Below are 21,029 nucleotides of genomic sequence, written 5' to 3'. Positions count from 1 at the left end.
GGCCTGGGCACTTGCGGCAGTAACACCGCCCTTGGGCACTTGCCTAAACTAATATGCATAAGTGTGTATTTCACGATCTCGACGAGGGACACAGACAAGAGAGGTACCATTGTAATGGGGGCCAAACAGTCTATAACCTGATCTAAGCGGTCTAAAACGCATCATTCTCGTACAGCTCTGATTTATCGGTGGTGTACGGATATAACAGGGGGCCGCAGCGAACATGGCGCAGGACAGAGAAACCGTCTAGTAGTTGTATTATTCTGCATACAATACTCTAAATTCTGGGGGCATCTAGTATTGGGAAATGAGTACCCGGGAGAGGCGACTGCAACTGTAATATCAAAAGCACAGGATAATCTCATGTCACAGTCGATATCACGGCGGTATATTTTTCCATTTTGAGCATAAATGCACGGATTACGTTTATTGCACATTATGGTGCTGTGAATGGGTTAAGATGCCGCCATCCCCCTCTACTGCAGCGGTTCATTGATGGCGCTAATCACATGCACACAGGCCCCTTATCTCTGCACCGGGTCGTGTCGTGTATTACTGGGATAGCAGCGACATAATAGAAGACCAGGGGCTATAAATCCACGTGCTCACTCTGAGAGGTCATACACGATGAGGCGGCGAAGGAGAGAACAGTGCGAGATGGCCACCAGACCGGTGAAGAGGGAGAGCATGAAGTGGCAGCGGTGGGAGGTGAGCCGCGCCATGGGGGGTTAACTGTACAACTTCAGATTATTATTTTGTACAGGAATCAAAAATTCTGAGTTTGGATAAATCAGAATCTGTGACCGGCTCAGTTTTCGGTTCCATTTCACTACATGGTTTTAGTCGGATTCTGGTGTAGAAATTCGTTGTCATCACGGTGACTCGGTATCGGTATAGACCATGATCCCCGAAGGCTGACCTAGGTGCCAGCTAATCCGATGCCTGGCCGTGAGCATCCGGATTGTGGGCAGATGATCTCATCATGCACCCCTCCATCAAGGATGATTTGGATCACGGTTTTCTTACATTTATGGAATGTTCATAGGAGGCTGTGGAAACCATTCTGAAGATAGGTGCAGGTCTTACTAGGGGCACCATATCTGCTACCCCAACTGTAAGCAATTTCTGCCAAGTCTTCACTCTGATGAAATTTCTACTTACCGGTACAGTGAAGGAAATGAATCAGGGCTGGGAGGACTAGGCGTTGCTCTGGGATGACTAGGCTTTGCTCTTCCTTTTGGAGATGTTTGTGATTTGCATATGTTTCCCATGGAGAACCAGTTCCGCATCCTAAGGATGATTACCCGTAAAGGGGTTGTGCAAGAATGTGGGGACTTTTGGCAAATCCACCCCCCCCAACTTGGCCAGACCTGTAAAGAGAGGATTGCTTACCTGCTGGCTCCCTGCTCCTTCTTCTCCAGGCCTGCAATGCTCCTCGGGCTCCCTTGATGTTAACATCTACTGTAGACTGACATCGCTGCAGCCAATCACTGGCTATGGTGGTGACCGGCTTTCCTTAAGAGAGATGGTCACATGACACAAGGGGATCCAGTCTCCGAAGAGCCCCCCCCACACACACACCTTCCTGCACTGCCCCTTTTAATGTTTCGTGACTTATTTGTGATGGATGGTGGCCAGTAGCAGTCATCGGCTTGCAGGGGTGGTCCGGGTGGGACAGCTACTTTTTTGCAGCAGACTGCTCCACTTATACGGTATAAAGTGATCGGTCATACCGGGGAATGTCCCACTGTTACTCTTTTGCTTGCAAAGTTAAGAAGCTCAAGGTGTTTGGGACACAGAAGAACCAACATATCAACCACTGGATGGTGGACTATGTGAGATCCAGACTGAGTTATGTGACGACTGGTCTGGAAAGTACACTTCTAGGTTTAGAGGGGTTGTCCAGGATTTTGTTTTTGACAGCCTATCTTCAGGAAACATCTGGTTGTCAGGTTCCGACACCCTGCACCCTCACAGCTATGCACTGGAGCAGTGCCGCATTAACCAGCGCCGTCCATTGCACGATGGATGGAGCTTTTTAGTTGCGGCAGAGACGTCCTGCACCAGAGATACTCTGAAACAGCTGATGGGTGGGTGTCGGACCCCCACCGATCTGATATCAATGGCCTATCCTGAGGAGCTCTGCATCAGTTATGGTATATGGGGCAGAAGGATGACCACCTCTACCTCCCACATTGGGTTGCCCCCAGATACTGTGTTCACACGTGGATGTTGTATGATGGGGGTAACCCTGCCGCACTCTCCCGCAGCTCCTGACCGTATCCAGCTCTCTGCTCTGCCTGCTTTATATCTGGATCTGCTATGAAAATTTCCACTTCCATGTCTCCCACTTCTACGCCCACCTGGGTTACCCCAAGGCCCAGCACGTGGTGGGGCAGAGGTACCTGAGAGGTAAGTGATCATGAATGTGATATGTTATAGGGCAGATTTCTTGATCCCAGGAATCAGATTTCTGCTCTGAAGCCTATTGAGAAATAACACTGCAACCTGTTTTGATAAATCCCGCCATATGATGTCCATGTTTGTAACGTTCCGCTTGCGCGCTGTCAGGGTTGCAGTGGTTTTGGTTGCACAGTCGTAGACCTGTTTTCTTATGTCTCTTGTATGCAGGAGTCGGCGTCCACCAGGATCCAGCAATGGCTTCCTACTGGTTCAGGTAAAGCAGGATCCCAACCCTCATCTGTAACATCGTTGTCATGGTTACACATTGTCTTTTAGACTGGGTTCACATAACGTTTTTCCCATCCGTTTAACGTATACAAAAAATGTATATGTTACACGGGTGCCGTGCAGTGGCATCCGTTCACCATAGAGTTCTATTGTTAAAAAAAAACGTACACGCATATGATATTCATGTGTTAATAAGTCGATCGGACCTGCATATTCATGCACGCTAGTATGTCACGTAATTGGTAAAGAATGTAAAGCCGACAGCAGCAGTTGACCTGCTTAGTGATTGTTTCCAGGTAGAAATCCATTATTATTTTTTTTTTATAAAACGCAGTTTAAAAATGCTGCGTTTTTTGTCCGGTAGCACACGTCGTTCCTATGACCCTGGCTGACCTGTTACATGTGCGCTTGGCAGCTGAAGGCATCTGTGTTGGTCCCATGTTCTTTGTTGTCCGCATTGCTGAGAAAAATGATGTTTTAATATATGCAAATAAGCCTCTAAGAGCAACGGGGGCGTTACCATTACACCTAGAGGCTCTGCTCTCTCTGCAACTGTGGTGCAGTTTGATTGACAGGGCCGGGTGTGATGACGTCTTCTCTGTCAATCCAAGTGCAGAGCGTGCAGCAGTTGCAGAGAGCAGAGCCTCTAGGTGTAATGGTAACGCCCCCGTTGCTCCTAGAGGCTCATTTGCATATATTAAAACATAATTTTGCTCAGCACTGCGGGAACATATGAGCATGGGACCAGCATAAAAATGACATCTTGCCCCACAAAAAAACTGCTACAACAACGTTAAAATGAATAAGTGCTGGGTCTTGGAGTGCGACAACATGAGATCAGCTATGATTGTGCAAAAGTAGTAACATAGTATCGCCATAATCGTACCGTCCCTTAGAGTAACAGTAACATGTTAGTTACGCTACACTGAATGTTGTAAATTTAAAGTGCAAAAAGCAATGGCGGAACTGTGTGTTTAATACAATACGCCCCACAAAAGACAAGCCCTTATATGGCAACATTGACAAAAACTAAAGTTATGACTTGAAAAAAAACCGCCCTCTGGCATCTAATGTCACACTGCGCCTTGGCTGCAATACTCCTCAAAAATAGGAGTATTTTTACAGTGCGGCCTCCGCTCCCTTTACTTCACGCAGCATAAAATCAAACTAAGGAACATAAACAGCACGAAGCTGATAATGTCTATTACATTCCCTGTCTCCGCAGCCGCGCCGGAGGCGACAACGGAACTCTGACCTTCAGCAGCTGAATAAGCACAGATACAAGAGCCGGCCCCTGCAAGATCAGGGAGACCAAATCACCGCGTCGTCCCCTTTCTGATGCAGATCTACAGTATGGAAACCCTACAAACAGCTCCCCGTATCTCAGCTTCCTGGACCTCTGTGAGGTGGTCTATGTGACAGCGCTGCCCCCTCCTCCAGGAGCTGCACGCCGCCTGCGCCTATAGACATGTGTATTACAGTTGGCGGGTACATGAGGTGCAGTTAATGTGCCAATGTCCCCAGATGATACTGGTAGAAGAATTGGAAAATCCGGGTGTGGAGAACATTAGAGCGAAGTCCTGAGATAAAAAGTTGCAGATTAACAGAATCTGCACCAAGTGCTGCCTAAGGGAGTTATCTGACAAGAGGCTGACTCAGCACTGACCTCTGACCTCAGCCACCTATGACATCACTGCACCATCAGAGTATACCAGTCACCTATGACATCACTGCCCCATCAGAGTATACCAGTCACCTATGACATCACTGCACCATCAGAGTATACCAGCCACCTATGACATCACTGCACCATCAGAGTATACCAGTCACCTATGACATCACTGCACCATCAGAGTATACCAGTCACCTATGACATCACTGCACCATCAGAGTATACCAGTCACCTATGACATCACTGCACCATCAGAGTATACCAGTCACCTATGACATCACTGCACCATCAGAGTATACCAGTCACCTATGACATCACTGCACCATCAGAGTATACCAGTCACCTATGACATCACTGCACCATCAGAGTATACCAGTCACCTATGACATCACTGCACCATCAGAGTATACCAGTCACCTATGACATCACTGCACCATCAGAGTATACCAGTCACCTATGACATCACTGCACCATCAGAGTATACCAGTCACATGACATCACTGCACCATCAGAGTATACCCGTCACATGACATCACTGCACCATCAGAGTATACCAGTCACCTATGACATCACTGCACCATCAGAGTATACCAGTTACCTATGACATCACTGCACCATCAGAGTATACCAGTCACCTATGACATCACTGCACCATCAGAGTATACCAGTCACCTATGACATCACTGCACCATCAGAGTATACCAGTCACATGACATCACTGCACCATCAGAGTATACCAGTCACATGACATCACTGCACCATCAGAGTATACCAGTCACCTATGACATCACAGCACCATCAGAGTATACCAGTCACATGACATCACTGCACCATCAGAGTATACCAGTCACATGACATCACTGCACCATCAGAGTATACCCATCACCTAGGATATCACTGCACCATCAGAGTATACCAGTCACATGACATCACTGCACCATCAGAGTATACCAGTCACCTATGACATCACTGCACTAAAGTATCAGTCACCTATGACATCACTGTACCATCAACTTATACCATTCATCTATGACATCACTGTACCATCCAGTCAAGATATACCAGTCACCTATGACATCACTGCAGTAATTTACACCAGTCGCCTATGACATCACTGCACCTACATGTTATATCAATCCAAAGAAAAAAGAAGGCAAGGTCCAGAGCTCTGTCTTCCAAACTGACATTTATAAAAAAATCCCCATGTATAACACGTTTCGGAGGCAGTTATCTGAAGGTATCTGATGAAGGGGGCAGACTTCCTCCGAAACATGTTCTACATGGCGATTTGATAACATTTTTAATAAATGTCAGTTTGGAAGACAGAGCTCTGGACCTTGCCTTCTTATTTTCTTCTGTCTTCTGTGTGGAGCGTCGGGCGAGGTGGACGCGGCTCCGGTGGCGCACTCATCAGGCCTAATTACTTTTAGTTTTTTTTGTGAGTGTTTTTCTAACCGGCGTAGCGGCCCGTCTGTGAATGTTACACTATATATACCAGTCGCCAATGACATCACTACAACATGTTTATCTTGTTCTTATGTGACGCAAAAAATAAATAAAGGACGAAGCGAACTAATGATGGTTGTGTCAAATTTATTATTGACTAGCACAATAATTATTTTTTTGGGGGCAGATTACTAGTGTGGGCGTAAGATAGCGGCGAGGTCGTGCAGGATCGTTCAGTATATACACAGTTACATAGTTGTTAAGGTTGGATAAAGACAAAAGTCCATCAGGTCCAGCCTGTTATCCTGCTATATTGATCCATGAAACAAATCCCTGGATCAATGTCCATCTTCCTTTTAAGAAGGCGTTGGGCCAAAGGGACAGGGTGAGTAGAAGAGGATTTCTATACATTGTCAGAAGCCTAAACCTTCCCTGAAGCATCTCCTGTATTTGCTGTGACCGACTCCTGCGGCTCCTCCATAGATTCGCCGCCCTTACTGTAAAGAATGCTTCTCGCCTCTTATGACTGAATCTTTTTTACTCCAGACGTAGGGAGTGACCCCTTGTTTTTAAGGGGGTTTAACACAAAATAGCTTCCCTCAATATTTTTTGTATGGTCCGTTTATATATTTGTACAGGTTAATCATCTTCCAGGCTCTTTTTCAGTCTAGTCGCTCTCCTTTTTACTATTTCCAGCTCCAGGGCATCCTTTTTATGAACTGCTGCCCGGAAGTGAACCACGTGTTACAGGTGAGGCTGCACCAATGCTTTGTATAGTGGCAATATTACATCCCTGTCCCGCGACTCCAGACCTCTTTTAATAGAAGACAAAATTCTGTTGGCCTTAGAGGCAGCTGACTGGCATTGTGCAGGTTTTTAGTCTATGATCTACTAATACACCCAGATCCTTCTCAACCAGTGACTCTCCCAGTGTTACTCCTCAATGACATATGCTGCATGCAGATTAGTAACCCCCAGGTGCAGAACTTTACATTTATCTATATTGAACCTCATTTGCCAATTTTATGCCCAAACAGTAAGTTTGTCCAAGTCAGCTTGTAACGTATTAACCTCTTCCATAGACCGGACCGTACTACAAAGCTTGGCGTCATCTGCAAAAATGGAAACAGCACTACTACTACTCTCATCCTTTATGTTATTAATGTATAAGTTAAATAATAGCAGACCCAGCACAGAACCTTGGGGTACACCGCTTATAACCGGGGACCATTCAGAATAGGAATCACTGATCACAACTCTTTTGATACGATCGTGAAGCCACTTTTCAATCCAATTATATTTTCTAAACCAATACAGGTCCTTCTAAAAAAATTAGCTTATTGTGATAAAGTTCATTATTTTCTGTAATGTACTGATAAACATTAGACTTTCATATATTTTAGATTCATTACACACCAACTGAAGTAGTTCAAGCCTTTTATTGTTTTAATATTGATGATTTTGGCTACAGCCCATGAAAACCCAAAATTCCTATCTCTAAAAATTAGCATATCATGAAAAGGTTCTCTAAACGAGCTATTAACCTAATCATCTGAATCAACTAATTAACTCTAAACACCTGCAAAAGATTCCTGAGGCTTTTAAAAACTCCCAGCCTGGTTCATTACTCCAAACCGCAATCATGGGTAAGACTGCCGACCTGACTGCTGTCCAGAAGGCCATCATTGACACCCTCAAGCAAGAGGGTAAGACACAGAAAGACATGTCTGAAGGAATAGGCTGTTCCCAGAGAGCTGTATCAAGGCACCTCAGTGGGAAGTCGGTGGGAAGGAAAAAGTGTGGCATAAAACGCTGCACAACGAGAAGAGGTGACCGGACCCTGAGGAAGATTGTGGAGAAGGACCGATTCCAGCCCTTGGGGGACCTGCGGAAGCAGTGGACTGAGTCTGGAGTAGAAACATCCAGAGCCCCCGTGTACAGGCGTGTGCAGGAAATGGGCTACAGGTGCCGCATTCCCCAGAAACAGCGGCAGAAGCGCCTGACCTGGGCTACAGAGAAGCAGCACTGGACTGTTGCTCAGTGGTCCAAAGTACTTTTTTCGGATGAAAGCAAATTTTGCATGTAATTCGGAAATCAAGGTGCCAGAGTCTGGAGGAAGACTGGGGAGAGGGAAATGCCAAAATGCCTGAAGTCCAGTGTCCAGTCCCCACAGTCAGTGATGGTCTGGGGTGCCATGTCAGCTGCTGGTGTTGGTCCACTGTGTTTTATCAAGGGCAGGGTCAATGCAGCCGCTATCAGGAGATTTTGGAGCACTTCATGCTTCCATCTGCTGAAAAGCTTTATGGAGATGAAGATTTCATTTTTCAGCACGACCTGGCACCTGCTCACAGTGCCAAAACCACTGGTAAATGGTTTACTGACCATGGTATTACTGTGCTCAATTGGCCTGCCAACTCTCCTGACCTGAACCCCATAGAGAATCTGTGGGATATTGGGAAGAGAAAGTTGAGAGACGCAAGACCCAACACTCTGGATGAGCTTAAGGCCGCTATCGAAGCATCCTGGGCCTCCATAACACCTCAGCAGTGCCACAGGCTGATTGCCTCCATGCCACGCCGCAGTGAAGCCGTCATTTCTGCAGAAGGATTCCCGACCAAGTATTGAGGGCAGAACTGAACATAATTATTTGAAGGTTGACTTTTTTTGTATTAAAAACACTTTTCTTTTATTGGTCGGATGAAATATGCTAATTTTTTTAGATAGGAATTTTGGGTTTTCATGAGCTGTGGCCAAAATCATCAATATTAAAACAATAAAAGGCTTGAACTACTTCAGTTGTGTGTAATGAATCTAAAATATATGAAAGTCTAATGTTTATCAGCACATTACAGAAAATAATGAACTGATAAAAAATGTATCATGGTGCCCATATAACAACCCGACACATTACTGCCCCTAAACAGAACCAAACAATACAACAGTGCCCCCATAACACAGAAAGACATAAACCTCCCACATAACCAGCCACATTACTACCGCAATAAGAGAAACAGCAGTGTTCTTAATAACCATGACAGATACATCAGTGCCCCCCCCTTCCCCCGTTTCAGTGGTGACGTGAGATTATAGATTTCACAAATGCCAGTAACAGTGATCTGTCACAATATGGTATTTATGTGCACTTCCCCTTTAAGTGACATAGGTTGACAGTGGCCACCCTCCGTGACGTCAGCTAGCCCTAGGAAGTTATCTGCAACTCACACCATGTCACACAAGCACTCCGCACTCTCAAGTCCTGAAGAAGTTTAAAGGTGGGTGATCTGAAACACAGCGAGACCATTCCGTGTTATCGCCTGCAGCCGAGACCAACTATATTAACTCTGCTATGCCGTATAGTACATGTAAGACTGAATGCAGCAGAGCTGAGCCGCACACCGCACATCACAGAGCAGACCATAAATGTCAGCAACTCAAGGGCGAAATATAATACAAAGAAGATATGAAAGTTGTATTATAGTGATTATATTCCTGTACATAGGAGCAGTATTATAGTAGTTATATTCTTGTACATAGGAGCAGTATTATAGTAGTTATATTCCTGTACATAGGAGGCAGTATTATAGTAGTTATATTCTTGTACACAGGAGCAGTATTATAGTAGTTATATTCTTGTACATAGGAGCAGTATTATAGTAATTATATTCTTGTACACAGGAGGCAGTATTATAGTAGTTATATTCTTGTACATAGGAGCAGTATTATAGTAGTTATATTCTTGTACATAGGAGGCAGTATTATAGTAGTTATATTCTTGTACATAGGAGCAGTATTATAGTAGTTATATTCTTGTACATAGGAGCAGTATTATAGTAGTTATATTCTTGTACATAGGAGGCAGTATTATAGTAGTTATATTCTTGTACATAGGAGGCAGTATTATAGCAATTATATTCTTGTATATAGGAGCAGTATTATAGTAGTTATATTCTTGTACATAGGAGCAGTATTATAGCAGTTATATTCTTGTACATAGGAGCAGTATTATAGTAGTTATATTCTTGTACATAGGAGGCAGTATTATAGTAGTTATATTCTTGTACATAGGAGCAGTATTATAGTAGTTATATTCTTGTACATAGGAGCAGTATTATAGTAGTTATATTCTTGTACATAGGAGCAGTATTATAGTAGTTATATTCTTGCACATAGGAGCAGTATTATAGTAGTTATATTCTTGTACATAGGAGCAGTATTATAGTAGTTATATTCCTGTACATAGGAGCAGTATTATAAAAGTTATATTCTTGTACATAGGAGCAGTATTATAGCAGTTATATTCTTGTACATAGGAGCAGTATTATAGTAGTTATTTTCTTGTACATAGGAGCAGTATTATAGTAGTTATATTCTTGTACATAGGAGCAGTATTATAGTAGTTATATTCTTGTACATAGGAGGCAGTATTATAGTAGTTATATTCTTGTACATAGGAGCAGTATTATAGTAGTTATATTCCTGTACATAGGAGCAGTATTATAGTAGTTATATTCTTGTACATAGGAGTAGTATTACAGCAGTCATATTCTTGTACATAGGAGCAGTATTACAGCAGTCATATTTATGTGCATAGAAGCAGTATTATAGTAGTTATATTCTTGTACATAGGAGGCAGTATTATAGTAGTTATATTCTTGTACATAGGAGGCAGTATTATAGTAGTTATATTCTTGTACATAGGGGCACTATTATAGTCCTGTACATAGGAGAAGTATTATAGTAGTTATATTCTTGTACATAAGAGCAGTATTATAGTAGTTATATTCTTGTACACAGGAGCAGTATTATAGTAGTTATATTCTTGTACATAGGAGCAGTATTATAGTAGTTATATTGTTATACATAGTTGTAGTATTATAGCAGTTATATTCTTCTAGTTGTACATGGGGAGGTGTTATCAATGATGATAGCATTCTCTGTGTAAGTGTATATACAAAGATACCTGTCAGTCACTGATAGTAGTACATGGGGAGTTGTTATCAGTGATGATAGCATTGTCTGTGTAAGTGTGTATACAGATGTAGTTGCCAGTCACTGATATTTGTACACGGGGAGGTGTTATCAGTGATTGATAGCATTCCCTGTGTAAGTGTGTATACAGAGATAGCTGTCAGTCACTGATAGTACACATGGAGATGTTATCAATGATTAATAGCATTCTCTGTGTAACTGTGCACACAGATATAGCTGTCAGTTACTGATAGCTGTACATGGTGAGGTGTTATCAGTGATTGATAGCATTCTCTGTGTAAGTGTGTATACAGAGCTGTCAGTCACAGGAGGTATTATCAGTGATTGATATCATTCTCAGTGTAACTGTGTATACAGAGATAGTAGTATACGGGGAGGTGTTATCAGTGACTGATAGAATTCTCTGTGTAAGTGTGTATATATGGATAGCTGTCAGTCAGTGATAGTTGTACATGGGGAGGTGTTATCAATGATTGATATCATTCTCTGTGCAAGTGTGTAAACAGAGCTAGTTGTGATTCACTGATAGTTGTACACAGGGAGATGTTATCAGTGATTGACAGCATTCTCTGTGTAAGTGTGTATACAGAGCTGTCAGTCACGGATAGTTGTGTGTATGGGGGTGGTCTTAAATTCTGAAAAAGCAGAGGTTTAAATTTATAAATGACATACTTTACTGAATCTTTTCCCATAAACCTATACATCACTATAACTTCTGCTGCTCCATAACATGGTTTCGCAGATTGCACTGCGTTTAACGGTGACAGGTTTTCTTTAACATCATTATATTTATTGTCATCAAATTGTAATAAATCTTGGAATATATTGTCTTACAGGTTACCTGCGAGGCAATGGACATGAAGGCCTATCTACAGAGGGTGAGTTTGACAGATACTGCACCTCCTTCCCTCTCTGCATTACGTGAATTACACTGCCACCATGTACACTCTGTGCCCACAGAAAGTCTCAGCATACATAGCGGGGAAAAAATTATTTTGGATATTCCATGGATATATAATAAAATAGTTGTTAGGAGACGAGGTGGTTTCTGTTATGAGAACAATGGACTGTTCTTATGGGTGCTGCAACAACTGGGCTACAAAACACAGGTGCTGTCAGCTAACGTGAGGAACATATTCATTGGCATTTATGGTCCACCATTTGACCATATGATATTGATGGTAGAACTGGAAGGAAGGAGATGGCTTTGTGATTATGGTGAAGGGATTGTTGAGCCATTTCCACTAGAGGACGGATGGGAAGAGGAGCAGGACAGCGGTGTGTATCGATTACGGGTAGAAGGAGATGAGTGGTTTATGGAGAGGAAGGAGGAAGAAATCTGGAGGAGTCTATTCAAGTTCACCCTCGAGGAGAAGAAATTTGAAGATTTCCCGGAGATGTGTGAATATCACCAGACTTCGCCCAGTTCTGTATTTGTTCGAAAGTCCTTCTGTTCCCTTTAGCTCCCACATGCAAGGCTGACGTACATGGGGCACCGTCTGATAAGCACCCAGTACACCAAGGGAGGTGGAAGTGTGAAGACCACTCAAGAACTGAGGAAGAGATCCCAAGTTTACTCAATGATAAATTTGGAATTTTTCTGAATGGAAAACTGATACCGAAGGATGAAAATATTGCGATCCCAAATCAACTTCAATCAGTAAGGTTCAGAATTTGTTACCTGTTACTAAAAATCCATTACATACTTGTACTTTAGACTTACCAGCATGTCCTGTCATTGCTGACCGGCTTTATGAGCCATTGGTAGCTATGTTCAATATATTCATGGACAGCAATTCAGGGGCGCAGCATTTTCTAGAATGTCCTTTGATATTTGGGTTCATTGAAGGTTATGGAAGACATTTTACTAATCAATTATATTTCTCTTGTAGGACTACTCTTCCAAGCCAGATCTGAACATCTATCTCCAGAGGGTTGGCCTTCCAGAATTCATGGCACCTTCAATGCAACCATCCCTTTCTGGGTTACGAGCTTTACATCGCCACCACTTGCTCTCTATCCCTTTTGAAAGCCTTAGTATGCACAGTGGGGAAAAAATCCATCTAGACATTTGCTGGATATATGAGAAGATTGTCCTGAGAAAACGTGGAGGCTTCTGTTTTGAGAACAATGGTCTTCATTTTTGGGTCTTGCAACAATTGGGGTACCAGCCACAGGTCATATCGGCCAAAGTGAGGGATGAAGTCACCGGTCTTTATACACCTCCACTTTCACACATGTTGTTAATAGTGGAACTTGAGGGAAGGCGATGGCTTTGTGATGTTGGTTTTGGTGAAGGGATCATAGAGCCATTTCCGTTGGAGGCCGGATGGGAAGAGGAGCAGGACAGCGGTGTGTATCGATTACGAGTAGAAGGAGATGAGTGGTACATGGAGAGGAAGGAAGAGGAAGACTGGAGGAGTCTATACAAGTTCACCCTCGAGGAGAGAACATATGAGGATTTCCGAGATATGTGTGAATATCTTCAAACTGAACCTAGCTCTTTTTTTGTCCGTAAATCCTTCTGCACCCTACAGCTCCCCCACGGAAGACTGACGTACATGGGGCACCGGCTGATCAGCACCGAATACACCAAAGGAGGTGGAAGTGTGAAGACCACTCAAAAACTCAATGAAGAGGAGATTCCAGGTGTACTGAGAGATAAATTTGGGATTGTGCTGAGTGGGAAATTGATACCAAAAGATGACTAAGCATTTACCAATAACCGTCAACCCAGTAACATCTATCCATCATTATACATATGTGTTACATATGGGGGATGCAACTTCTGGTTAGTTTAAATCCACCAAACTACGATTATCTCTGTCATCACAGTGATGTCTGAAGCTGTCCAAAGTATGTTTATCATAGACAATCATCCTCACCAAGCAACCAAGACCTAATGCATTTGTGAGGGTACTTTCACACTAGCGTTATTCTTTTCCGGTATTGAAATCCGGTAAATAATCTCAATACCGGAAAAAACTCATCCGTTTTGTCCTAATGTATTCTGAATGGAAAGCAATCCGTTCAGTATGCATCAGGATGTCTTCTGTTCCGTCCCTTTTACGATATTTGACCGGACAAAATACTGCAGCTTGCTGCATTTTTTTTTTCAGGGCAAAATACCGGAACAATGCCGCACTTGCCGGATCCGACATTCATTTCTATTGATATGTATTAATGCCAGATCCGATACCGGTTTTCCGGTCTGCGCATGCGTCGGGACATAGGAGGAGCTGTTTTGGCTTTTGATCTTTGAAAAAAATGTAAATACCGGATGAGAAGGATCCGGTATGTCACCGGATCCGTCTAACGGATCTAAAAAAAAAATCTGTTTGTATTCAGTTTGCCGATTCCGGCAGGCAGTTCAGGCAACGGAACTGCCTGCCGGATTCCAATAATGCTAGTGTGAAAGTAGCCTTAGGCTACTTTCACAAGAGCGGCAAGGAACTACGGCAGGCTGTGCTGGCAGGCGAACAGCCTGTCGGATCTGTGCTGCCGCTAGTGCACGCGTGCGCGAGGACTTCTGCTCCGTCATCATTGACTATAATAGGCGCGGAATCCCGTGAAAGACGGCAGCGCATGCCGAGAGGCGGCCGCAATAAAACTACCGCCGGAACTCTGCCCCGCCTCATTATAGTCAAAGGGGACGGAGCGGTAGTCCGGGGGCATGCGTGCGCTAGCGGCAGCACGGATCCGACAGGCTGTTCACCCGCCGGAACAGCCTGCCAGAGTTCCTTGCCGCTAGTGTGAAAGTAGTCTTAATCTGCAGTTCTAGTTTGTGCTGAGACTTCCCGCTGTCAGAGGGGGAGAGAGCTGTTTCATCCCTGGTTTGTAAAAAAATAAAAATAAAAGGCATAAACTGCTTTTTTTTAGAAAATTAAAATTATTTTGCAGAGAGTAAAGAAAAGCCTGGCAAATTTTGTGGAAAAATAAAAAGATGATGACAAAGACATTTACTAGAGATGAGCGAAGTATTGGAAAATTCGATTTGGCTGCTTGTCCGAATTTTACAAAAAAATTAGCTTTGTATCATGTCACAGTCTGTCTTTATGCAAATAGTTCACTTCTCTTTCCATTTCTAAGACTTTCAACCCAAAACTAAATCTTCACATAAAAAAGCGTAAAAATATCAGTGTGACTGGAGTTAGCCGCCATATCTCAACAACCCCCAGCGTACGGGTAGTTGAGATCGGAGGAGCTGTTTGGTAAAGTCCTCACATTGTAGATCTATCGTCCCTGTGCTGTCTGTGGCGTGTAAGGAGCATCGGTCACCAAGCAAATCAGCAACTCCGCGCGGTGCAAACATATGAAGAAATCTCTATTCTCTGCTTTATTACAGAATGCAATATGTAGCCGTGTGTCCAATAGCTCCCCCCAGTGGTAACTGCAGGGATCTACATTACCATTTACCTTTATGAAGTTTATTGCTGTGTTTTTTTGTTTTTAGTTTTTACTCCACAAACAACTCCAATGTCAAATCCACACGGTCCATGGAGCTGCCTTCACCCCAGGATTTCTGCAGACCAATTTATCATTTAGTTCAGTGGGTTTAGGCCCCTTTCACACGGGCAAGTATTCCGTGTGGGTGCAATGCATGAGTTGAACGCATTGCACCCGCAATGAATCCGGACCCATTCATTTCTATGGGGTTGTGCACACGAGCGGTGATTTTCACGCATCACTTGTGCTCCTCTTTGTTCATTTTTCACCTAACGCAGGCCCCATAGAAATGAATGGGGTTGCGTGAAAATCGCAAGCATCCGCAAGCAAGTGCGGATGCGGTGCGATTTTCACGCGCGGTTGTTAGGGGACGATCGGGACGGGGACCCGATCATTATTATTTTCCCTGATAACATGGTTATAAGAGAAAATAATAGCATTCTGAATACAGAATGCATAGTACAATAGCGCTGGAGGGGTTAAAAAAATAATAATAATATAACTCACCTTAATCCACTTGCTCGCGCAGCCGGCATCTCTTCTGTCTTCTTCTTTGCTGTGTGCGGGAAAAGGACCTGTGGTGACGTCACTCCGGTCATCACATGACCCATCACCATGGTAAAAGATCATGTGACGGACCATGTGATGACCGGAGAGACCCTTTTTCTGCACACAGCAAAGAAGGAGACAGAAGAGAAGCCGGCTGCGCAATCAAGTGGACTAAGGTGAGTTAAATTAATTTTTTATCTTTTTAACCCCTCCAGCGCTATTGTACTATGCATTCTGTATTCAGAATGCTATTATTTTCCCTTATATCCATGTTATAAGGGAAAATAATACAATCTACACAACACCAATCCCAGACCCGAACTTCTGTGAAGAAGTTCAGGTTTGGGTACCAAACATGCCGATTTTTCTCACGCGCGTTCAAAACGCATTACAATGTTTTGCACTCGTGCGGAAAAATTGCGCATGTTCCCACAACGCACCCGCACCTTTTCCTGCAACGCCCGTGTGAAAGAGGCCTTAATCCCATCAACAACCACAGGTCTGCGCCAAAAAATCTGATGCAGAAGAAGGCGGCATGTCACTGCTGTACGTCCGCTGCAAATCTGTGGCAGAAGTCTGAGGATCAATACACATCTCCTGTTATGTAGCGGGACAGCAGGGTTAGGTGACCACACAGCGGTACAGAGCCATCTGGCTGCTACAACTCCCCTATAATCAGGGCATGCTTGAACTCCTCCATCAGCTGGACATCACGAAGCCCATTTCTTTGTAAGTAGTGGGTGACGATTGCACCGCTGCCCGTCATTGTACCCCTCAGATGTCGTTTTCAGAGTTAGAGATGAGCGAATCGAATCCAACTAAGTGGAATTCGATCCGAATTTCAGGATCAATTCGGCGCTATCGCAGATCCCTGTCATTGCACCCCCGCTACTTACAAAAATTGTGCTTTGTGACAAAGTAATTAATCACAAAGCAAATTTTTTTGTAAAATTCGGCGAAGCAGCCGAATCGAATTTTCCAAAAGTTCGCTCCTCTCTATTCATCGCTGATTGCGGCATCTGACATTAATATTAAAGTGTAAAAAAAAAAAGAATATAAATAAAATTAATCATACTTACCTCATCCATTTGATCGCGAAGAGCCGGCCGCCGCCATCTTGATTGAAGATCCAGAGTGAATTCAGATCGATGTCCACTTCATTCAGTTCACTCAACTCTATCTGTGACCGCAGCGTAGATGAAACTTTACTTACCTGACATTTTCATTTCCTGGAGTCCGTAGGCAGCACACAAGGGGCAGATTTACTAATAATCCTGTAGATGGCGTAAGCTTGGACCGGCGGTGTAGACCTGCACCAGGTTTCTCACAGGGGCTCCGGCTGGATGGTGAATCTGGCGCAGGGAGAGGCAGAATTTTCCAGCAGAATTGTGATTTTGGGCATAAAATGTTGCATCTTAAACCACGCCCATTTCCCACTAAGCCCCACCCCCTTTCACACTACATTTTAGACATAGTCTACCTGCAGACACATTAGTAAATCAGGGCCAATGCGTCCATTTTGTTTTACCCCCTTCTCAGGATAGACATATCACGAGTCTGCCGCTATGTACTGGTACCAAGCAATACTACAAGTATATTACACGGAGGAAAGTTTGTGCGCAACATTCTCCAAGAAATGTCAGGTAAGGGTTAATGCACACCAGTATAAATGGCCGGTCCACAATATACGGGCACTGGTCATATGCATATATCTGTGGTGTGGATGCAGACCCGCGATCCAGAGCATACGACCAAAGATAGATCTTTTGCAGAGCGGAGGCACGGATCAGAAAGAACATGTTCTGTCTTTGGCCGTATCGTGCGGATTGTGGACCCATTGAAGTCAATGGGTCCACATCCGCAAATGGAGTGCCCTTATATTGTGGACCACTATTTGCGGTCCGCAGCACGGGCACTGAGCGCTTACGCTTGTGTACATAAGCCCTAGGGCTCGTCTGTCGGGTGATCTGATCACCAAAAAACTGTCAGCAGCACATTATAAACTGGGACATGCTGTCAACAATGATCGCAGCAACGATTGTTCATCCCTGTGGCAATGCTGGTGGTGCACAAGACCCCAGAGGTGGTCTTCACCTATAGTGGCTGCCTTAAAGGGGTTATCCGACCTCTGAAATGCCCCCCTCCCCATAGGCCCGGGCCCCTCACACACAATGTACTTACCTCGCTGCCGGCACCCGCGTCGCTTCTGACACCCGCACGGCCACTGCTGCATCTCCCAGTCGCACGGCGTGAAAAGGGTGTCAGCCAATAGCAGGTGGTGACATGGGGCCAAGCCTACCTAGCATCGCGGGTGACGCTAGGTGCCAAGAAGCGACATAGGTGCAGAGATGCGAGGTAAGTACATTGTGTGTGAGGGGCCCGGGCATATGGGGGGTATTTTAGGGGTCAGATAACCCCTTTAAGTCCTAACAGTGGCTCTTGATACTCAGATACCCCAGTACTTAGAGAAGGGCAGATATTGCATAAGACACTAAAATAGACTCAGTGACAGGTGACAAGAATGAAATGATGAAGGTGAAAGAGATGGAGCGGATGGAAGATGTATGACATGCAGGGAGATACAGGGAGCAGGTGAACGGAAGTGAAGAAATGATGAACTGACCCCGATCTGAATACAACCCAGCATGCCACCCAGGACAAAACACCAACAAGCAAAGACAGGCAGGGGAACTACAGATCCCAGAATACTCACAAAACACACTAGGCTAGAACAAGATACAAAATATCTGGAATTAAATGCAAATAACAAATGCTGATCCAATCAACTAGAATAAATCCTGGACACATGAAGGCTCAGCAGTCAACAACCCCACCCTAATTAACTAGGCCAAGCCAGGCAATAACCAAACCTTGACTTGCTGCATAGCAAGTGCCTAAACAAACGTAGTAATGAGGTGAACATGAAGGAACAGGGAAATGCCAGCTGGTTGTAACATTCAGCACACAGAAGCAATGACAGCTACATGTAACTGCAGCTAAACAAGCAAGCAATCATCAAGAATGCTCCAGAACTCTTTGGCCAAAGGCTGATTCCTGAAGAGCTGGTGTCCAGCATGAAATGCTTGACGAACATGGACACGAAGGGCGATATGGCGGCTCTGCAGGCTTGTTCTAAAGGAATATAAGCTAACTCATCTCAAGACGCTCATATTGACCATGTTGAGACTGCCCTAACGAATATAAGAGGTACATGACCATCAAGATCGCAGCTCTTGCAACAACATCCTGGATCCATCTTAAAAGGGAGACTTTAGTTGCCTTTTATTTGGTCGAGAAAAAACTGATTTTCCACCTTTTCAAACAGTTACTTTTTATGGAAATAAAGCAGCAGCATTGTACTTACATCTAGAAGGTAAAACTTCTCTGGTTCTTCAGTCTCTGGAGAAAAGACACTGGCATAGAAAGCTCCTGATTTGGAAGGAAGGAATCCCAATTCTAGTCTTAAGATGACTGGACATGAATGTAACACCCCAGAGTTGTGTTACTACACGTCTCTACCCTGCTACTATCTCCTAAGAGCCTTTATACTGTCATCTGATATTAATTCGCATTATGTCTTCCACAAATGTGCATATAAACCTATGTTAAATGCAATTGTTCATGTAATTTGCCTGGTTACCAGTAGGTGGCAGCAACACATTGGCAGGTACAAGTTACAGTTTAGTGTATCTGAGCTGGAATGGATTATTCCAGCTTAGTCCCCCTCTGTAGAGAGTGGGCTGGTCCCTCTTCTTGCAGCAAGGGAGGGAAAAACCAGTTTGAACGAGATTTTGTGTACCCCTGCATAGGGAAGACAGCAAGGACCTAGTCTCGGCTGAGACTTGGCCATATTCCCAGCTAGAGCACCTTCAGCTCTGCTGGATGAGGAAAGCAGAAACTACAGACAACCTCCAGAGTTCCAGGAAGAAAGCATCAACTGAAAATCCATCTGTGATATAAGTCCAGAGACCTAGGAGAAGCTATTACCTCCTCAGCTAGTCTGTCCCCATACAGCAGAAGTTACAGAAAAGTTCAGAAGCTAACCCTGCCACAATTACCGAGCTACCAAGCAGACGTTTATATCCTGCAAGCTCCACATTTAAAGGAGAAGTACTCATTCCTGCCAATCATTGCCAAAACCTGCTGGGAACACGACACCAAAGCTGTATACCGCTTGGATACAAGTTATCTTAAGTAAAGAAAAATTTGTACTTCAGCTAAAGGTCTGGACATCATTTCTTCTGCAAAATTCCTCTATTACTCCTACTATCACTACAGTCATATTTATTGCAAGTGAGCCAGGAGTCCAGCTGTACCCAGGTAGGAGACACCGTGACACAATTATCACCACCCTATAGAGACATTATAGGCCATTACACCGCTCTGGCATTCCTAATCTGGGATGTGCGTTATAACACCTTGAAAGGGCCCTCGGATAGAACCCTGCGCACGCTGCAATTGGCGTCACGACAAATAAAGGATATATTATCCATCTGACCCTGCCACTGCACTAAAAGTGGCGTCAGCGAACCCGTTCCTGGTCACTGCATGATCAGCTGGCATTAAACCATCGAGACAAGAGGTGGCTTTATATTGAAAGGAATCACAAACTGGCTGTATCCGAGAAGAGACCTTCTGTCCTGCCAATGTTTCAGACCTTTCAGACGTTGCTTACGGCAGGTAGGACCAAAATGTTGGTAGGACGGAATATGTCATATGTGGTATGATTAAATTCTCTTGATGGATGCAGTTCTTGTAGGATTCATTTTGAGATAAAGTCACTTCTTGCGTTGAAGATCTTTACTTCTGTGAATGTTGATTGAAGTTTGCTCAGCTGGACCATCACAGGATGGTTCGAGGGAATGGCGCCATGTAAGGTGGGCCCCATTTTCAACTGTTAGAAAAACACAGTGCACCAAAGTATGACCGGTGATGATGGGCCTCGGGAATTTATCTAACCTGCTTTGTAGAAAATGAAGCCCGGAGATCAGGGAGTCAGGAGGTGCCTGTTCTGCTTTGAACCAAGAGACAAGTATCTGCCAAACTCTGGGTCTTCTGGCTGCAGTAAGTGTACTTACCACTTCTTCTAGGAGACCTTCATTTCTAAGATTTTCCAGCAGAGCCTCCAGGCCATTAAAGGGTTATTCCCATCTCAGACATTGATGACATATCACTAGGGCAGGCATGTGCAGCATACGGGTAGGCTACCCGACACTGCTAGATTTGAGTGTGTAGT

At 44.1% G+C, this 21,029-nt stretch overlaps 1 protein-coding gene and 1 long non-coding RNA gene across 3 annotated transcripts; both read left to right on the top strand.

Moving 5' to 3' along the window:
* Positions 1-1,441: 1,441 nt before the first annotated feature.
* Positions 1,442-4,437, top strand: LOC122945870. Its single transcript, XR_006391160.1, has 3 exons — positions 1,442-2,412; positions 2,632-2,677; positions 3,917-4,437. It is a non-coding gene; the product is annotated as an uncharacterized LOC122945870 (long non-coding RNA).
* Positions 4,438-8,981: 4,544 nt separating this feature from the next.
* LOC122945083 (arylamine N-acetyltransferase, pineal gland isozyme NAT-10-like) lies at positions 8,982-13,834 on the top strand. 2 transcript variants are annotated; one of them, XM_044303939.1, is made up of 3 exons: positions 8,982-9,081; positions 11,635-11,676; positions 12,691-13,834. In XM_044303939.1, exons 2-3 carry the CDS (start codon positions 11,650-11,652, stop codon positions 13,507-13,509), a joined length of 846 nt encoding a protein of 281 aa, XP_044159874.1. In that variant the 5' UTR covers positions 8,982-9,081; positions 11,635-11,649; the 3' UTR covers positions 13,510-13,834. The 2 variants fall into 2 exon arrangements, with proteins under 2 accessions (XP_044159874.1, XP_044159875.1); XM_044303940.1 differs by lacking the exons at positions 8,982-9,081; positions 11,635-11,676 and adding an exon at positions 12,263-12,458.
* The last annotated feature ends 7,195 nt before the right edge of the window (positions 13,835-21,029 follow it).

The sequence above is a fragment of the Bufo gargarizans genome, chromosome 8 (genome assembly GCF_014858855.1).
Source record: "Bufo gargarizans isolate SCDJY-AF-19 chromosome 8, ASM1485885v1, whole genome shotgun sequence".
In the NCBI taxonomy this organism is placed as follows: domain Eukaryota; kingdom Metazoa; phylum Chordata; class Amphibia; order Anura; family Bufonidae; genus Bufo; species Bufo gargarizans.
This window is presented reverse-complemented; position numbering and strand designations above follow the sequence as displayed.

Excerpts from the sequence above, each read along its gene's own strand:
- LOC122945083 (XM_044303939.1), top strand. The coding sequence starts at position 11,650 with ATGGACATGAAGGCCTATCTACAGAGG. Across the intron at positions 11,677-12,690 it reads TGAAGGCCTATCTACAGAGG|GACTACTCTTCCAAGCCAGA; the intron begins GTGAGTTTGACA and ends TTTCTCTTGTAG.